Here is a 19,973-nt window from a genome sequence, read left to right as displayed (position 1 = left end):
CAAGTTATACATATATTAAACTTAATGTAGGGAAAAAACGAGACAGGTCATGGTTGTGGTTGCCGACTTTAGCCCGTAAAAGATTTGCAATTTGGCCAGCTAAAAAGAAAACGCTGAGCTAGCCCCCCGGGTGCAGTGCCACGTAGCTAGCCGGCTACTGGGAGTAAAGCAGAATCACTGCAGCTGATGCAGATACTTTACTCGAGTAGAAGTAGTAATACTACACTACTGTTACTAGTAAAAGTCATGCATTTAATATAACAAAATCATTAGCATCAACATATAATTGACGTACCAATCGTAAAAGGACTCATTATGCAAAATGGCCCATTTTAGAATAGTGTGTATTGTATTACTGGATTGTAATTATTATTGTGTTTATCACTTTAATGTTGCAGCTGTAAATGTGCTACTTTTAATTCCTGCTAGGCAGTGTGGTGGAAAGTAACTTATTAGCAATAAGTAACATTCTACAAGTACTGCTTTAGGTGAGTATTTCCATTTCATGCAACTTTTTACTTCAACTAAACTACATTTGTCTGACAGCCTTAGTTACTTCTGACAGTTTCCCTATCCTACGGTGGCCCTGACAGGCCACTAAACTGCAACTTAAGAAAACGCACCCAAATAGATCATAACACGCAACAGTAAGAAAACGCACGCAAATAAACCAGAACATGCACCAGTGTTTCTTCTAGAATTTATTTTTTGCGGCGGGGGTGGGTGGGGGGGATGTCAAAAAGTACAGGCTTATCTGCTAACGTTAGCTACCGACCGTTACCTTGAAACCATCCAGCAAATAGACAGTACCGTACTGATTTAACGTCACCGCTCATTTTACACACAGTTTAACAACAAAACGCTGAGTGAACATTACTAGCTATGTTTTTCATGTTGGTTTTGAGTGGTATGCACCCCCACTAACCTGGAAAACGGTTTTAAAACAGTAGCGTTAATACAGCGTATCGGAGGAATACAGCGGGGAGTCTTCTTGTCTCATCTGGGGTCTGATAAACGGTAAATTCATCAAATTCAGTGTCCACAATGCTATTTTCCAATAAATTGTAGCTGTCATATTTCACGGGACACGCGTGAGTGTGGATTTCATGTCGCGGCTCTCGTTGCTGTTTGTCACTTTGCCTAAGATTGAGTGACAAGTAGTACTCGCCCTGTTATTTATTTGGTTGCCATGACTTCGCGAGTGATGACGTCCTGTCACTGTTCCAGTTGCTCACCCTAAAGGGGAGAGAGAGCGGATGACAGTTCGCTTGAGTTCAGTAGAGCACACGGCTCTGCAGAGTCGTATAATTACGACTTTATGACTTTTCATAAACAGCTGAAGGAGCAGCGTTGTGCGGTGTACGTAGCGGAAACCCTGTTGTGCGTGTGCCCTATTTCTGATACCGTGGGGGCAGACATTTTACCGTGGTGGGCCGCCGCGGTAATATCAACATAGAGGAAACACTGAACAATAAGAAAATGCACACAAATAGACCACAACACGCAACAATAAGAAACCGCACGCAAATAAACCACAACATGCAAAAAGTTTATTTGTTATTGTTGCGTGTTGTGATCTATTTGCGTGTGTTCTCTTATTGTTGCGTGTTGTGATCTATTTACGTGTGTTCTCTTATTGTTGCGTGTTGTGATCTATTTACGTGTGTTCTCTTATTGTTGCGTGTTGTGATCTATTTACGTGTGTTCTCTTATTGTTGCGTGTTGTGATCTATTTGCGTGTGTTCTCTTACTGTTGCGTGTTGTGATCTATTTACGTGTGTTCTCTTACTGTTGCGTGTTGTGATCTATTTACGTGTGTTTTCTTATTGTTGCATGATGTGGTCTATTTGCGTGCGTTTTCTTAAGTTGCAGTGCAGTGGCCTCTCAGGGCCACCGTACTATCCAGTGAAACCATGTATCTCCAGATGTGTTGATGTTGAATGTTTGTGATAAACTGAAGGATGAAGTGTTCCTTTATGTGTCGAGAAAATTCTCCTCCTCCTTAAGCTAAATAAAGTCTTTAAAACGCCTTTTGGATCAGCTGGAAACATCGTCACAAAGCTGAGAACACGGGCCCCAATTAAATATGGCTTCTTTGTAAGGGGCCACGTGCAAAACATGTTTGGAACCACTGGTTATTTATACTAATTTTGTAAGGTTATGGCATGTTTTAAAAATGTGAAATTGTGATCTGAAAGAGAACCAGAAAGTACAGCTATCAGATGAATAAAGTTGGAAAGGTGCAAACTACAATATTTTCCTTGGAAATGAAGTGGAGTAGAAGTAGAAAAGTGCCATAACATGGGAATACCCCGGTAAATTACAAGAATATCTAAAATGTGCTTCAGCACAGTATACTACAGTAAATGGACTTGCTCTCCACCTGACTGTCAACATTGGCACGCGCTAGTTGGGGGTTTCCCAGCCGACTCAACCAACAAGGAAAACAGGGTTTGCTCTGACTTTTAATCGAATATTAACAAAAAACTGAGTTTACCTCGGAGGGAACCCAGGTTTATGTATGGGTCATTGTATTTATTGTAATTTCTGTAGATCTGATATGGTTTTATTGATAACAATATCATCCCAAAAATACAGAAACGATTACAAGTTTTAACTTCAGACAGTCAGGCTTCACTTGTGACTTATGACTTGTGCTGTTAATATTCCCCCACTCACCGTGTTTAACTCCTACCTGCATGTTGGCCAGCAGCTTAACTTTTGATGCAAGTTTAATTTTTTGTTTAATTGTCGTTAGGCGGGAGTTTTGTGTTAAAGAAACAGGAAAAAATTTGCTCATATCTCACTTTTGTTGCTTAAAGCTGACCTTTTTTGCTTAATATTTTGGATGTTCTTAATGTTTTTTATGTTACATTTGTAGAGTAACTACAGCTGTCAAATAAATGCAGTGGTGTAAAAAGTACAATATTTCCCTCTGAAGTATAAATCGTCATGAAATGGAAATAAAGCAAACATACCTCAAATATGTATTACTGTAAGTACTTCCTGCAAGTATAATACTTCAGTAAATGTACTTAGTTTACTTTCTACCACTGGAAGGGTTTGTACAAATCCACATAAGACCATTATCTACAAAAAATACATGTAACTGTTGTTGCTTAATGCTGAGGTTTTTTTAATTACCCCGATGTTTCCCCATCAGGCTTTGAGGCTCGCCGTCCGCCACCATGAGCTCCAAGGTGTGTAGGAACTGCGGCAGCTCGGACATCGACGTGGACCATGCCCGCGGCGACGCCGTCTGCATGACCTGCGGCTCGGTGCTGGAGGACAACATCATCGTGTCCGAGGTGGAGTTTGTGGAGACGGGAGGCGGCAGCTCGTCGGCTGTCGGACAGTTTGTTTCTGCTGAAGGTGAGAGCGTGAAAAAGAGCTTTTCGCAGATGATGCTTAGAAAGATAATCAATATATAATATAGAAAAGTAACGCACACCAAGGGTCGATCACTGGAGGTAGACTTAATAAATTAAAAGTGTCTCACTGTGTGACACTTTTCTTATTTTTTAGGAAGACACACAAAACATCTGCTTCATTGTTTCCTGGATAGAAAAATGATCCAAAATCTGGCTGTTTAACTGGAGCAGTTTGTAACGTATATGTGCTTCTTTTGCTCACTAATATAGAGGAGCCTTCTTGGTAAAAAAGGCCATGCTTTGATGATTCAATTAACTTACAATCCCAGAGGGAGTATGGTGGCCAGAAGGGACAAAGTTTAACAAGATGCAAGAGAAACTCTGAATCGGTTACTTGCCAGTGTGACCTTTTTATTATTAATAATAATTCATATTTTTATGATCTGTTAAAGCTATATTTTTACTGTAAGTTGTTTCTCTGGATTGGATCTTAAAGTCTCTGCCTTTCTGATTGTATTTCTGAGTTGTTTTTCAAATTGGAAATGAGAGCCCCAAACATTTTTGAATTGTACTTTTTTGTGATAGCTTAATCTAAAGTCACCTGCGCTAAAACAAATGTTAAAGTCCACCTACAACAGTATCAGTCCTGTTTTTAAAGAAAGAACTGATCTTGTGATTTTTTTTTTTTTTTTTTTAAAGAAACTGAATAAAACATAAAGATGAGAACCAAGTGAGTTTCTACATGTCAGAAGTGTGTGTGTGTGTGTGTCCGTGTGTGTCCGTCCACAGCTGCTTATCAGTGTGTAACATTTACCTCCAGGTTATCTTTGACCGTCAGCCTGCCGGGCTCACTCCTGCTGAGTCTGCACAGACTCATGCTCAATGTGTTGTAGTTCCTCCAGATGTCCACTAGAGGGTGCGGTTGGATTGTTTTAGAGCGGAGATTTAGTTTAGGTTTGAGATAATACATCAATACTTGGGTTCAGAGCTGGAACAATTAGTTGATTGGCAGATACTAATAAAAAAGTTGTTCCTAGTGTTCTTCAAATGTGCTCTAGAAATAAACTTTACCTATCATAGTAAATTGTATATCTTTTTATATCTTTTTGGACTGTCAGTCAGACAAAACAAGACATTGTTCTGGACTCTGATCAACATTTTTCACAGTTTTCAGACATTTTATAGACTTAACGACTAATCTTAAAAAATAGCAGGTTAATTAATCGTGAAAATCAGGCTATTGTTGGTGGCAGCCATAGACTGTATATTAATGGACAGAGCATGTGTGACGTCACCCATTGGTTCGTGGAGATCTGCTGTCCGTCGTCGAGTTTGCGTTACGGGCGCAGCCATCCTGGTTGCAGATGTGCCGATTTTAGACGAGAGGGAGTAGTGAGGGAGGAGCTGCTTACACTCTATGTTATGTTACACACTTTCACTGGCAATCGCATTATAGCCATGCCCTAAAACACCCCCTGCTTTATCGCCGATTTTAAAATCAACGAGACCGTAATTCAAAAAATGAACATCATTCTGTGTTGCAGAAGACTTAAAACTAGCGATTGAGACCATCAACTCATTATGAAAATGTTTACTGAGGTAATAAATCAAGTGAGAAGTGGGTCACTTTCTCATAGACTTCTACAGAAACCCAGGGCCGGCGATTGCTATAGGCGAACTAGGCGATTGCCTAGGGCGTCAAATGTGTTGGGGGCGCCGTGTCGCCCTTAGCTCTACTTCTCATTAATAATAGAATTAGAATGACAAGTGAAATAAAACATGTTTATTAACCATGATCATCCTAGGGCGCCCTCTCAGCCACACGTTTGCTCGTCAACCTGATTATTAGATTGAATTGATAATTATTGTCGATAATTTCCTAATTGGGGGAAAACTTCAAACTAATGATTTAGTTTGAAGTTGACGTGACGTTTCCAGTCTATGGGTCAGACTCAAACACACGGAGCTCTGAAGCAGACCTGTGCGTCGCATAGTGTCTACTCTCGCTGTAACAATAGAGACGAGCAGCGGCACAGACCACGGACCTGTACAGCTTCAGGTTTATAAAGGACGCGCTCTGCTGTCGACATGCTGCGACAGATGTGTCCCGTTTGTGCTTTGTGTATTTCTGCCATAGTTTCGGGTTTCCACCTCTGATGTAGAGCAGCGTGCAGCCACTTCCCTAAACTTTGTCTCATTCAGAGACCCAAACGGGGCTCCGTGTCTGTCAGAAGGTCTGAAATCTACCATATCAGCAGAGCAATCACAAAATGCACAGCAGGCTATGGTGCAGGTAGATTATTTTCAGAAATATAGTGACTTTATTCTTGTAATAGCCTATTATAACTTTATTTTTCTCAATATCACTCCTCCAAATCTCAGAGAACACAGATGGGATATATTTTAAATGTGCACAAAGTTTTGAACATGAGTACAAATATTGCTCAAACACATCTGAAATATTAAAGTCCAGGGGTTTATTAATTCATTAAAATGAATTCATGTATCACTGAGGTGAATTGTCATGTGCACATTTAAGGAGGTTACTTCCCCAACAAAAGAAGCAAAAGAGAAGGGAAGAGTAAATGATGCCTCTAGGCTACATGTGTGCTGACTCAGATATAATTAGAAAAGTTGATCCAAAGGAGAATAAATAGATGAAAGCAATACAGAATGCCTGAGAGCCTTACTGCTAAATATTTCATTATGTTTTTATATTTGGATTGTAATCTAAGTTTGCCTTTACATAAAGATATTTCCAGCATAAATTGATTCAGGAAAAGGTAGAAATAGGTGCATTAAAAATTCACCTGAATGCAGGAAATGAAGTGTTAAATGGTCAAAATGTTCAGGGGGTGGACCCCCAGACCCCCCCCCGCATCATAAGTCACCATGCACACAAATGGAAACAAAACCTTGGCCTTTGGGTTGCCAGACCAGTTTTGATTAGACCAAATGTTGGTGCCATCTAACTTACATGCAAGCCAGAAACTAAAATGAACATACATTGCTACTCTATCGCTGACACAGCACTGTGATCTGGCAATGCGAGACTAAGGTGGGGGGGCGCAAAACTCAATCTCGCCTAGGGCAACCAAAGGGCTAGAGCCGGCCCTGCAGAAACCGACCTCCTTTTGCAACCACACGTGTCTCCCGCTGCTGGAATTCAGATAGAATGCAGGTTTAAGGCACTTCTGCATTTGCAGCACTTTGCCGAACCGGATGCGTTGTCCATTAATATTAACAGTCTATGGTGGCAGCCCTACTTGTGTTGTAATAGTAAGGTTTATCTAAATGAAGTTCCCGCTGCTGGAAACAGTCCAGAGTTTACAGCCCAGGTAGTCTCGCATTGCCAGACCTGTCTCCACAGCGCTGTGTCAGTGCTGGAGTATGGTCTACACAGCCTATCTATTGTGGGAAATTTCTTTAAACCAATCACAACCGTCCTGGTCGGTAGGGAGAGGGGAGGGAGGCGCGGATGACAGGCTTTATACCAGCAATGAACATCTGTTGAGCCAGACTACTGTCCAACAAATTCAGATTGTCTGCTGTTCATCTTTATTGTTAGTAAAGGTTTATTATAAAGCTGCGACTACAGATTATTTTCATTATCGATTAACCTGCAAATATGCGTCTGTAAAATGTCAAAATTAGAGTAAAAAAATGCTCCTCACCATTTCCCATAGCCCAAAGGGATGTCTGCAAAACTAATACTACTACTTTTTTTTTTTTTTATCCAACAAACATTTTAAAACCCCAAAATATTCAGTTTACTGTAATGTTTGATTTAAAGTGTCAGATTTAATAACTGGAACCATCAGGTGTTTGGGTTTTATAATTGAAAGATGACTTAAAATGATTAAACCAATTATTAAAATAGGTGCCAGTCTGTTTAGTTGTCTATCAACTCAAGTGTTTTTATATCGTTCAACTGTAATTTTGATTTATTCATTTTTAAATACAGAATTTGTGCTGAATGAATAGAAGACACTTGGTATGTCTCTATGGTGAAATAGTATTGCGTTTATTTTATGTATGTATGTATGTAATCGGCATTTGTTTTTGGTATTTATGTCCAAGTAAAGAAAAGTAAATGGTTTCGACTTTTATAGAAATAGAAGGAAAATACAGTTCTTTCAGTTCCCGTCCTGATGCGAGTCTGTCTGATCTTTTGTTACAGGTGGAAATTTCAACCCATCTTTTGGAGATGCACACTACACGGGAATGGGGAGGGAGTCAAGAGCTAAGACGCTGCAGAGAGGTGAGTGACCAACAGAGGGCGCCACATGCCTTCATTACAATCTACCAGAGCCCCTGCTGCACACTGAAACGGCTTTGGTCCTCCTGATAGTGAAGTTTGAGTCTTTTGATAATGTGACTTGTGTTACTTGATTGTCTTGTTGCTTTCTGTTTCACGCATAGAAGTCAAAAATAGGAGTAGTTGAGGGTCAGGATCATCATTTATACACATGTAATGCACAGTTTTTGTTTTATAGACACATTAAATAAGCACATAAAGTAGGATAATCTAGTAAAGTCAACATTTATTGCCAAAGAGGAGATGAAGACTTTACAGAAGAGGCTGCAATTTAACGTCAGGAAAGCATCGCTAATGATGTTCAAAATCAGCAAAGTTGCAGCCTTAGTTCATGTGCCTTCATATAAATATTGTTCTCACTTATTCTGTATTGCGTGCAAGTGTTGTCTTCAAAAAGCAGCTGTGTTGCAACACGTTGGTTTATAACCTCGTCTGCCACGGCAGCCGAGTAATTAAAGGCTCTTTTGGCTGATTCACCTTGAATCTTTTTATCCTGTTTGTTCAAAGAACCCCTCACAGTAAATGCACCTTAAGTCCCAGAAGAAGCTTTCTTTCACCTCACGTCTCCTAATACATTTTTTATTAACTTAATTTCATTCTTTAAAGTGTTTTTAGGTTAAATATCTGTCTTTATTATCTAAATGCTCCACTCTGTCCACCAGCTAGTCTCTCTACACTAGACACTACTGCGTCTGTCTGCTGTTTGCTGCTGAGCAGGTCTACAGTGGTGGTTTTCTGATAAAGATGCCGTGAGAGCGCTGAGAGCAACATGAACATTTTTCAAATTAAAAAAAAAGTGAAAGCCCTAGTACAGATGAGCACAGCTACATTTTTCTCTTGAGAGCTTCTCTCATTTGGATTTTGGCAGAGAGTGATATTTTAGTGTAGTGGAACAAAAATAGCCCCCCTTCCCCTGTTCCAAGAGAGTTGCAGCTTTTCTCTCTGTGATTTTTCTTTCCCTGTGATAAACCAGTGTGAGCTGATAATGTAGCCCCTGTCGATAAATACCTGTCAGGCTCTAAATTTTCCTTTTCCTCGTTCTTCTTCTCTGTGGTGTCCCCCGCACCTCAACCTGACACAGCTGTTTTATCTCAACTAGGCCTGGGCGATATGGCTAATAATTAATATCTGTCTATTTTTAGGGGACTATTATGCAATATAAAATATATATCTTGATAGTTTCTTTAAAATACCATAGCTGTTTTGTCTGTTCTGTTGAAATTCCACATCAGAATGTCCTGATATTGTCTAAGTGACACTCTGAGGTGGTCTGCTGTCATTTTGAATTGATATGAACTCAGAACAATGACTGACGTTAAACCAGTGGAGCCGGTAGCAATTTGGCTTTCAGCCATGCTTGTTGTTGCTGTGTGTATGACGCCCTTACATCAACAAGTATCACAATATACATTTTTTTATCATATAAAAAAATTATACCGGAATTATCGTGAACGATATATGCTACACCCATAACATCAACAACAACTTGTTGAAAGAGACGGGGGGGAAAACCGCTCGGCTGATTGGCTGGCTGCCGGCCAGAGAGTCTGAGCAGCTGATTGCTGCTGCGACGGCCGTCTGCGCCGCTGATGTTTCAGCGACGGGGCCACAGAGCTGTCAGACTGCAGCAGACGCTTGTGTGTGTGTGTGTGTGTGTGTGTGTGGGGATAGGGGATTAGTTGAGTCACAGTGTTTGTGTGTGAGGGAAGATAGGAGGATGAGGATTGGGGAATACGATACTATATACTACTTTATATTTGGCTTGTAATTGGGTGTGTTTGCGTGCATGTAGAGGCTTTGTTAAGATATGTTTTCTATGCTGTTTGATTATATGCATGTGTGTATATAAATCAATGTCACACACTGCTTTTAAAGCAATAGTTTATGCTTATTACGGTGGGAATGAGATTTGAGATAACAGGCTCAATACTGCTCTGCACGGTGATATGAAGCAGGAGATGGTTAGCTGAGCTTAGCTTAGCATGAAGACTGGAAAACTGCTATCCTGGCTCTGTCCAAATGTACAAAACCGTCCACCAGCAGCTCACTAATGTACCTTTCTCACAGCGTGTCATAGCAGGTTTAATTAAAAATGATTCCATTAAGGCCAGCTGGTTTCATGCTGGCTCACCGTCATGGCTTACAGGGATCTGGTCAATCTTCACTTTGATGAACAACAATACAATAAACTCGACAAGCCTCTAGTTTATTACAACACAAATCTGACGTCAGAAGATCTTGGTACAGCATGATGTATGCATGGGCACAGTGAGTCATACTACCAACTTAAAGTAACCCTACATTCACTCAGCTTTATACAGTATGTCCCACATCATACAGAATCTCATAACCACCACCATGCTGGTAGAGACCAGGCAGGAGGCTAACAATGGGTGTAACCCCGCTCCAGACGATTTATCATGGGAGCTGCGGGAAGAGGTCTCACTCTACTTCAAATTCTGGTGTTTTTTTTTTCCACTGAAGCTTTAAGTGTGTGTGTAAGCTCAAGTTTTATGTGTGTGTGTGTGTGTGTGTTAGCCAGTGTGGCAGTGGGAATAGTGTGTGTGTGTGTGTGTGTGTGTGTGTGTGTGTTTATGACCCTCTGTGAGTCTGCAGGCGTCTCTATAAGAGGAACAGCTCTTCTTTCTTTCTGTCCTCCACAAACTTTCCCCAGCGGCCGTCTGCACCTCCTCCTCCTCAGTCTCACTGCCGACTGATTCATATCTGGGAGCACAAACCCCACCTCTTCCTTTATTTGTGTTGGACAATAATGTATGACCAGTCCCTCATGTATCAGTACACAGTGAGTGTGTGGACGCTACGGCTAGAATTTAACTGTAGCTTTAAAGGCAAGATTTATGTGCAAAAACACACTTTGTCTGAATCGCAAAATGGAGCTGCAGTAAAATGAGTGTGTGATTCCCATAAATCTAGATGTTTAGCTGGAAGGTGTGTGGATATATTCATACCAAAATATGAGGCGACGTATCTTCTGTGATTCTAGTTTGTTTTACATTGATTTTTTACAAAAAATCAAATTACTTTGAAATGTGTTGCTCCACCATGGCTGAAACTACTGCCTTATTATTAAAGAAATAGTTATTTGACATTTTGAGACATATGCATACTGTATATCGATACAGCTGTCATGTGTTGGTTAAATATAAGGCTGAAGCCAGTTAGCTTGGCTTAGCATTAAGAATAGAAACAAGGGGAAACAGCTTGCCTGTAAATATAACTAAATTCATGTGCTATATCTGGTTTATTTGTATGAAGTATGCAACCTGTTGAGTTTTATAGAAGGCGTTTTTCCAGCCTAATGCTAAACTTAGCTAACTGGCTGCTAGTGTAATATTTATTGTGCAGACATAAAAGTGGTTGGTGTCAATCTTCTCAACTTGGCAACAAAATGCACAAACATATTTCAACAAAATGTCGAACTACAGTATTCCTTCAAGCCATGAACTGGGCTTTTACCTACCGGTAAGGACAAGATGTTGGTGTCCGATGAATTTGCAGTTAACGCTTTGTAATTTTGAGACAAACAGTGATTTGATGTAATAATCTTAACTCAAGGTCCACTTACTGGCTTTTCTCTGAAGCTTCCAGCCACATCTCACTGTCTTCATCGGTGAATGGAGATGGTTCGGTTGTCGTGGGGATGATTTGGTTGTCGTGGGAATGATTCGGTTGTCATGGAGATGATTCAGTTGTTACCACGTCAACGAAGTTCCAAGCTTGTCTCTGGAGCCGGAGGTAAACGTCTTCTTAATCTTTCTCTGGCGTCCGCTGGTCGAGGACTTTGACCCCGTCCCAGTTGATGCTGTTACTGGTTTTACTCTGCTGTTTGACGAAGTGTTGCAGACCGTCCATCAAACCCTCTGGAAGGAGATGTGTTGGATTCTGCTGACGGCGGTATCTCCAGCTGTACCGACACAACATGACTGGCACTAGCGTGGACGTTATAACTGTGCACGGGGCCCTTTGACCTTCTGGTGGACGTGACTTAGCCAGTAAGGAAATCAGAACACAGGTGTTCAGCTGGAGACGCGTGGTACATACGGGTGTGAACGGCCATGTGTCGGCTGTCCACTTGTGTTTGGATCACCGAAATGCAATTTAAAACCCAGTGTAAACAGGGGCACAGACAGCGCTCCAGCTACTAACTCAAGGACAAGAATAAACTTTCACTCGTGGCCTCTGTGATAAACAAACACAACATGTTCTTTCTGGTGGTGATGTGGGTTAAATTGGACTGCATGTGTGTGACTGGTGGCCATAAATCACCTGTTTTCTAATCCAGGTGTATGTAGGTGTTGGTACAAACAGCCCCCCAGATACTTTGATCATCCCGTGTGGATGTATAAATGCCACTCTGCTTCAGAGTGTCCCAGTTTTTGATCATATACATGTTTTAAGGTGTTATTTATATATTTAGAGCCTCCTTTGAAGGAATCAGTCACTGTTTTGGGGGTTTGAGCTGAAGAGTAACGTAAAGGGCAGGAAACTAAGTTTTGCATTTCTTTAATAATTACAGCTGAGTCTGAGTCTGCCCTACTTATAATCTGTGACTCAAACTTGGTCGTAATGAGGGGAAGCAGTTCACTTTTTTGGGTTGAAACCAAAGCAACAGATACAAACCTTATTTTGTATCTCATGCTACTACATTTCTACGAAGCTGTGAGTTTATTTTTTCTTTTTTTTTCATTGGTCTCTTGCCTCTAGGTCTTTTGTTTGTTTCTGATTGTGTCTGGCTTCTTTGGGTTATATTTATTTGTATTAATCTCATGTATTTCTGTACTGCATGTCTTCTATAAAGTGAAGGGATTTTGAGCTGGAGGAAGCAGTGTTGAGTGGTCCTTTTTAATTAAATCTCATTTGACAAAACGTATTCATAAAGCTCAGTTGTTTACAATCAAACGTTGATTTGGCATTGCTTAAAATTAAGGAAAATAAGATTTATCAAGCAGAATACATTTGTATAGTGACAACTATACAAAAAACCTTAGAATGTTTTTTTTTTTTTTTTTACTTTTTTCCCCTCAAAGCTGAACCTGCTGTTTTCTTACAGTCTTTAAATGGCATCTTTTAGTTTGTAGTTTTTCTGAGTGATTTTAAAACAATTCTTGTCAATTGTGCCTTAAAAGTGTAAAAAATGTACATTTCCACGACAACTGGGCATTTTTCATCTGCTGAAGAATGAAATAGAATCGAAAGCTCCAGAGCTACTAAGTGAACCTTGTGGTGAGATTGTTTTATTAAATGTATTTTGATCAACTTTCACGTCTCGACTGGAATGACGACAAACAGATTCAGAACAGAAAACTGAGATCCAGAGGTGCGTGCGTGTGTGAAATCTGCTGTTTACAGATCTGAAAGTTAAAAGGCATGACTAGACGTGATGAGCTCAGATCCTCACACACACACACACACACACACATATATATATATATATATATATATATACATACACACAGCTACACTCATACAGGTTTGTGGAGTGTGTTGGTACACAAATAGACAAACCACAAGCAAGCTCTGCCTTTTTATCACCACGAGTTTACAGACACGTCTCTGCTGATTGGGTCTCACCAGTGACCTTAGCCAATGAACTAGAGACACACCCACCAAACGAGAGAAAACATATCTCAAACATAGACTTAATATTTACAGTCTATGATCTCAAAGCAGTTGCACACCGTTTCACAACGGCTGAGATTGAACGTTCCCCGGCTCTCTCTCTCTCTCTCTCTCTCTCTCTCTCTCTCTCTCTCTCTCTCTCTCTCTCTCTCTCTCTCTCTCTCTCTCTCTCTCTCTCTCTCTCTCTCTCTCTCTCTCTCTCTCTCTCTCTCTCTCTCTCTCTCTCTCTCTCTCTCTCTCTCTCTCTCTCTCTCTCTCTCTCAGAGCAATCACAGAGCCGGTTTGAAATTTGATCATAAACAACCGAGTCTCTTGCCATTCCTTGAATTTGTCTGTGGAAATTACCAACAGAAGTTCCCTAATCTTATCTTCTCTCCAGTTAGACATTTTCCTTGCTGTCTTTGTGGCATTTTCTTCTTCACCCTTGTTTGTTTACTTCTGGTAGCCCGTCCCCATGACAGAAATGTAATCAAAACGGCAACTGGCTGGGCTCAACCAGGCATTACAATGGATGTATTTATATTGACGTTACACAAGGAGCAGCAGCCCAGCTGCAAGGGAGATAGCACTGCCTTTTCTTTTCACAATAAAATATATATTTGAATTTAGAATGTTGGTTGACAGCCCTAAAGCAAACGTGATGCTGAATACTTGTACATGTTTTAATGGAAAATGGTTGCAATGTTTCTGTGAGCTGACATGCTTTTTTGTGTGTGTGTCTCTCCAGCACGACATAACATCAACACTCTGGGTCACCAGCTGCAGATGAACCAGCACTGTCTGGACACGGCCCTGAACTTCTACAAGATGGCGCTCATGAAACACCTGACCACTGGCCGCAAGTCGGCCCACGTCGTTGCTGCATGTCTCTACCTGGTCTGCCGCACCGAGGGAACGCCACGTATCCTTTCCTATCAAAACGTTTTGATAATGGTTAATAAGATAGAAAGTACATTCAACACGGATTTTAGACCATGATGCACAAATGGGTTATAGCACACAAAACTCCATAAATCTGTTGAGACATTTTCTACAGTATCAAAGTAGTGCAGGTACATCGGGATTAGTTAATTATTTTCTGAGTGAGGACTCGCAAAAATGTCAATAAATATAGGCCTAGCCCGCAGCTAATTTACTGACTCTGTGACAACATTATACTTCCTGTTTATATCACCCAAAGCACGATTGAAACTGTAGTCCTAAAACACACATAAAGTAAAAAAGAATAGGATTGACCAATAGCATCACTGCTGCACTGAAACACTTTTGTCCATTCGTATGCAGTCGTCTGTGTAACGTCTGTCTGTTTTTGTGAAAAGCATGCAAATAATTTTAAATTGTGTTTAACTCTACAACTTGTACACAAATGTGAAATAGTAGCTTAGCTTATTTGGAACATGCGTTAGCATGTCACATATTAATGTGACATGCCGAGCTAAGACATCTAGTCACTATGCTGCAACTAACAAGTCATCACCAATTAATCATTGATCTATAAAGTATCAGAAAATAGTGTTTAAATTCCTTTTTTGGTTTGAGTCCAAAGCCCAAACATATTCAGTTTACTATCATGAAAAACAAAGAAAAAAAATCAGCTTTAAATATTCATATTTGAGAAGCTAAAAACAAGCGATTATTTTGCTTAAAAAATTACTAAAACAATTGCTTGATTATCTAAATAGTTTTCTGTTGATTGACTTACTAATGAATCCACTAATTGTTTCTGCTCTATATGCCATAAGCCTGTAAATAGAGAGCGAGCACAAACAACACAAGCAAAAGCAGCACCTAAAGCAGCATCCCTGCATGTGTGGACTCTGTGTGTCTAGTATAGTTAAATGTTGTAACAAAAAGGAAAAATCTCCTCTGAAAGTAAACCTGATCAAAGACTTCCACAAATGAAGAGCTGTTTCCTGTATGAGACACTTTTTATTTGATCTAAGACAAAGAGCTGAGACAAAGTTGCATGCTAATTTTGCCAACGTGCATCTGAAACTGATGGAGGACGGCACATCAAAGTGTGCAGGTTACTTTTGATGTGCGGAGGCTGAGACCCCCGTCACTGCCTTTCTTAATGTTTCATAATCTGCTAACGGCAGCTTATTGAAGTCGAGAGCGATGCGTCATCATCGGGATAATGGGACCTTTAGGTTCATGGTTTTTTCATAAGCAGGGCTGTTTTTGCACCGTTGTCGGTTTACTCCCGACTCATTTCGCCTCTAAGGATAAATGTGTTATGTAACAGCAGCGCAGGACGGCCGGGATAGGTTTACCTAATGAAAGCGGGGCGAAGAGGTGTGTGTGTCCGTGTGTGTGTCCGTGTGTGTGTGTCCGTGTGTGTGTGTGTGTGTGTGTGTCCGTGTGTGTGTGTGTCCGTGTGTGTGTGTCCGTGTGTGTGTGTGTCCGTGTTTAGAGGACTGAGCCCAGGGTAAAAATAGCTCTGCTCACTTCCTTTTCCACAGCTGAGTGAGTCTGTAATGTTGTCTCAGGGGAGAATCGGGACAAAGGCAGAAGGAGAACAGAGTGTAAAAAGAAACATCCGTCTACATCTGGAGTTTAATTTAACGAGGACCAACCTCACGGCAAACCGGACAGTCCGTTTGCTTTCATCCACCTTTTTGTCTCTGTGACATTCCTTCTTCCTACACCGGACTTCCCTTAACCTTCCTTCCTCCATGCATTTTGCTTTCGGTTGCCGCTTCCTTTTCTTCAATAAGGGAAGTTGTCCCCAAAACTGACAAGTGTATGTATCCAATAAAACAATTAAATAAAAATGTGGCCATCATTCAGTTATGAACTCTCTCTGTTGAAGCTGCTATCACAACGGTATTGGAACAAACTGGACAATATATTTTCACCAAAAGAACAATCGGATGCACTTAAAGCTTTTCTTGAGAAGAAAGCTGCGTTTGTTGTACCTCAGACAAGATGTCTGTTTACATTTTTCGGTAGCTCAGGTGTAATTTTTACCAACCCCTTTGCACCAAGTCCCACCCTAATGTGATGTGATTGGATCTACAGCGGGCGGACCTTGTCACTGGTCACTCAGAGGACACCCCCCCTTCTATCAATCCTCGGCAGGCTAAGGGAACGCTGCAACATCGCTAAGATAGCGTTAGACGAGGCAAGAAAACATGAGCAGTCGGACGATCCGACAGAACAATGTTGTTATTATTACTGATTAGAATGATGGCTGAAACAAAAAAGTTCTAAGAAACCACAATTACCACATCATCGAACGTGCTGTGAGGAGAAAAGTTAAGATATACCTAAAATACCTACTTTTTTTTCCATGGGCACGTGCACTCGCATGCATGTGCGGCTGGACTGGCTATTGGAACAAAGAACAGAGAAGCTCGGATTACAACACACAGCGATGGAGTGTGACTCCATTTTCCGCTCAGGGCGCCTTTACCCCACCATATACTTTACATAAAAAATAGTTTGCTGCTATATTAATGTTCTGAATGTTGAGTACAGCACCTTAAGTGAAGGGTCTCCGCCATCCTGGCGACGGGGAAAAAAGAGATCAGGGATGGTAAAATGTTTGATTTCAGGATGGTTGCGTGACAGAAGGTAGACCTTAGCCTAAAATAAAATACAACTGCGATTAAACCATAACCTCAATCTCTGACAAAAGTTGTCATGGTAGAATTGCGAGAGAGCGGGAAGATGAACAGTGACACCTGAAAGCAGCGTACCTGTCGCAGCTGTCAGGAAGTCACAATGTCGTCCCTACGCGGTGGTGGGATTTTGCGCCTTCTAACCGGCGGCCACCGTGGAAGTTTTATTCATGTCACATATCACTTTTAATTAGCTAATAATTGCATTGTAGCACAGCCTTTTAAATAACTAGGACAGTTAGCATTTTCTTTGGGACGGTTTGACTTCAGGATGGTGGTGAAAAAAGTGATGTTAGAGCCCTGTCATTAAAATAACCATGTTAATGTTGAATAGGATAAAGCATACTGTGTCAAACTATAACAAAGATTGTGTGGTTGCAATCTTAAATATTAATCGGCTGTAGTAGGAAAACCAGTGAAAGACGGCGGAGATGCTGTGATGTTATCACCCACATTAATCAAACATTTAGACATTTGTCAGAGTTTACGTCTGTAAAGACAGAAGCAGATACTTTCTCTCTAAATGCAGCATCTGCTCCAGTTCAAGCATTCATTTCCCTGGACATTTAAATAAGTGAGTCATTGGGATCGTCCTTCCTGTGGCACTATTTAAAGGTGTAAACATTTTGTTTCCCCCTCAGTGGACCCAGATGTGCTGAAGGACCTGCTGTCGTTTATTTTCCTGTAATTTCCAGACAGCGTGCGCTGAGATAATGTTTTCCATTTCATCTGCGCTGCTGCTGCTAATTCCATTGTGAGGCCTTTTTCAGAGGAGCCCCGCTAATCCACTCTGGCAGCCCGGAGATAGGTGCACCCGTCGCCACGGAGACGCTGTCGCCACGGAGACTGACGTCCAAGCGGGGGACGGTCTTGGGAGGGTGGGATGTCCAGAGGCTGATGGTGCGTGCGTGCGTGCGTGTGGTCACAGTGGGGGAGCCACAGGTCTGTCAGTATATTTAGAAGAGCCGTCTGGTCAGAGGTGACGCTTCAGTGTCATTAGATTTACTGCCACAGCTGCCCGAGCTCAACGTCTTTCACTTATTTTGTTTCATCATCAACGTTACACCGGTGTCCACTGTGCAGGTGGAGAGCCATAAAATACCCTTATAGATGTTAAGTGTTTTTATGTGAATGCAGGCTTGAAAGCAAATATTTTAAATGTTAAAACTATTGAAAATAAGGTGGACGTAACTGGATTCAGACACTGCTAACCATCAGATTATGAAATAACCGACGTACCAGAGCACCCCCCTCCCGTCTGTCGTTAGTGGCCGTTTTGCCACTTACTTACTTACAGGTTAACCTGACAGATCCTAAACTCAAGTATTTTGTTCATGCTGTAGATAGAGGTTGTATGAATCTTTCCCAAAGTTTTCTGCCACAGCAGATCCACAGGACACTGTTCTGCAAAAAAAAAAAAAAAAACAATACTTTTCATAATAATTTGGAAAGGATCAAAGAAAACCTTTTAAGTTATATTTTCTTAAAACAGAGCTATTCTGTTTTCATATACTATATTCCAGTTACTTATTTCAGTGTTGGCTTACTGTAGCCTCAGTATGCGCTGTACTGCTGTATTATGTTCAATAATAAAAAATAAAATAAGTGTCAGGTCAGACTATTAACCAACACCTTTATTAAAGGATTCAGTGCAAAAAGATTTGGTTGGGACAAAAGTAGCTTTTTATTTTCCAATGTCAAATCCTAAAATCGGTCATTTAATATAAAAGATTGACTGACTGGTAAGCCAGAGCAGCTCACCAGTACAGTACTAGTTCTTGAGTATGTAGTGTGCTAGTATACTTTAAATGAATGTTTATGTTGTCTGATTTGACCAGTTTGGAGTCTGATGTGGGCTCAGTCACACAAAGGGATTTTATACTGTATGTCATCTGACCTTTCTGTTTCTCACTTGTCTGTCCTACCTGGGCAAAAAAGAAAATCGTCACAACTTAACTTACAACCGTTACTGTTTTGGTTTAGTTTCCTTAATCAGTCTCTCTCAGACATGCTGCTGGACCTCAGTGATCTCCTGCAGGTAAGTTTCAAGACTTTCAAGACAGTCAAATTAAAGCTAGAGCTGTTACTAATGATTATCTTCTTTATTGATTATTCTGCTCATTTAGTTTCTTGATTAATTAGAAAATAGTTTAAAATGTCCATCACAATTTCTTAGAGCCCCAAGGTAATGTCTTCTAATGTCTTGTTTAGTCGAACAGCAGTCCAAAAGTTCCCAAATATTTAATAGCATAATGTAAGACAAGAAGAAGTAGCAGCAAATTCTCCCTTTGGACCTGAAACCATCAAATATTAGACTTAAATCATGAATCGATTGTCAAAATGGTTGCAGATCAATTACATTTTTATTAGATTAATCAAATTATTTCTGCAACTCTTTCTTTAATCGATTGACGATTCATTTTGTGAAAATGTTGTACAATTTGATGGAGGCATGAGTACCCTGTGTATAACATCAAATCCTAAAACCTGTACCTTAATACAAAGGCTCTGCCTTACACGTACAGTTGAGTTCTTACCAGGTTTTGAGTACATACAGTAGAGTGCTCACATTGAAAAAGTAACATTTATGTATACTTTATTATAAGAAGTTTCAACCATAAAACATGGCATTTTTTGCTTGAAAATTTAGTTATATGATGAATCCGTTATCAAGAGTTGCCAATTAATTTGAATTTTTAGATGAATTGACTACTTGGTGCAACTGTAATTTAAACACTGCTGTTTTTTGATCGAGTCACCATTTATCGTCATATAATCTGTGAAAATAAGCCTATAAAAGCTAATGTTAAAATAACTTTTCCAGACTTTGAACTCTTTAATTCTGTCTTTAATGTGTGCTGAAGCCCACCCTGTTATAGCAGCCATTAAATACATACTCCTACCACTCACCACAAGTCCCATAATGCACCTCTGCCTAACCACTTGGTCCTGTAGTCATCTTGCATTCAGACTTTCACCCATGTAATTAAACTTGAGTCGTGCGTGTGCATGTGTAAATTT

General features: G+C 40.5%; 1 protein-coding gene across 1 annotated transcript in view; it reads left to right on the top strand.

Moving 5' to 3' along the window:
* Positions 1–19,973, top strand: part of LOC116036831 (transcription factor IIIB 90 kDa subunit-like) — a 125,496-nt gene that overhangs the window by 487 nt on the left and 105,036 nt on the right. Inside the window, exons 2-5 of the mRNA XM_031280495.2 lie at positions 3,164–3,372; positions 7,552–7,632; positions 14,057–14,230; positions 18,959–18,990. Coding sequence (XP_031136355.1) covers positions 3,189–3,372; positions 7,552–7,632; positions 14,057–14,230; positions 18,959–18,990 — 471 coding nt within the window. The 5' untranslated portion in view covers positions 3,164–3,188. The remainder of the gene's footprint in view (positions 1–3,163; positions 3,373–7,551; positions 7,633–14,056; positions 14,231–18,958; positions 18,991–19,973) is intronic.

This window comes from Sander lucioperca, chromosome 18 (assembly GCF_008315115.2).
Source record: "Sander lucioperca isolate FBNREF2018 chromosome 18, SLUC_FBN_1.2, whole genome shotgun sequence".
NCBI classification, from domain to species: domain Eukaryota; kingdom Metazoa; phylum Chordata; class Actinopteri; order Perciformes; family Percidae; genus Sander; species Sander lucioperca.
This window is presented reverse-complemented; position numbering and strand designations above follow the sequence as displayed.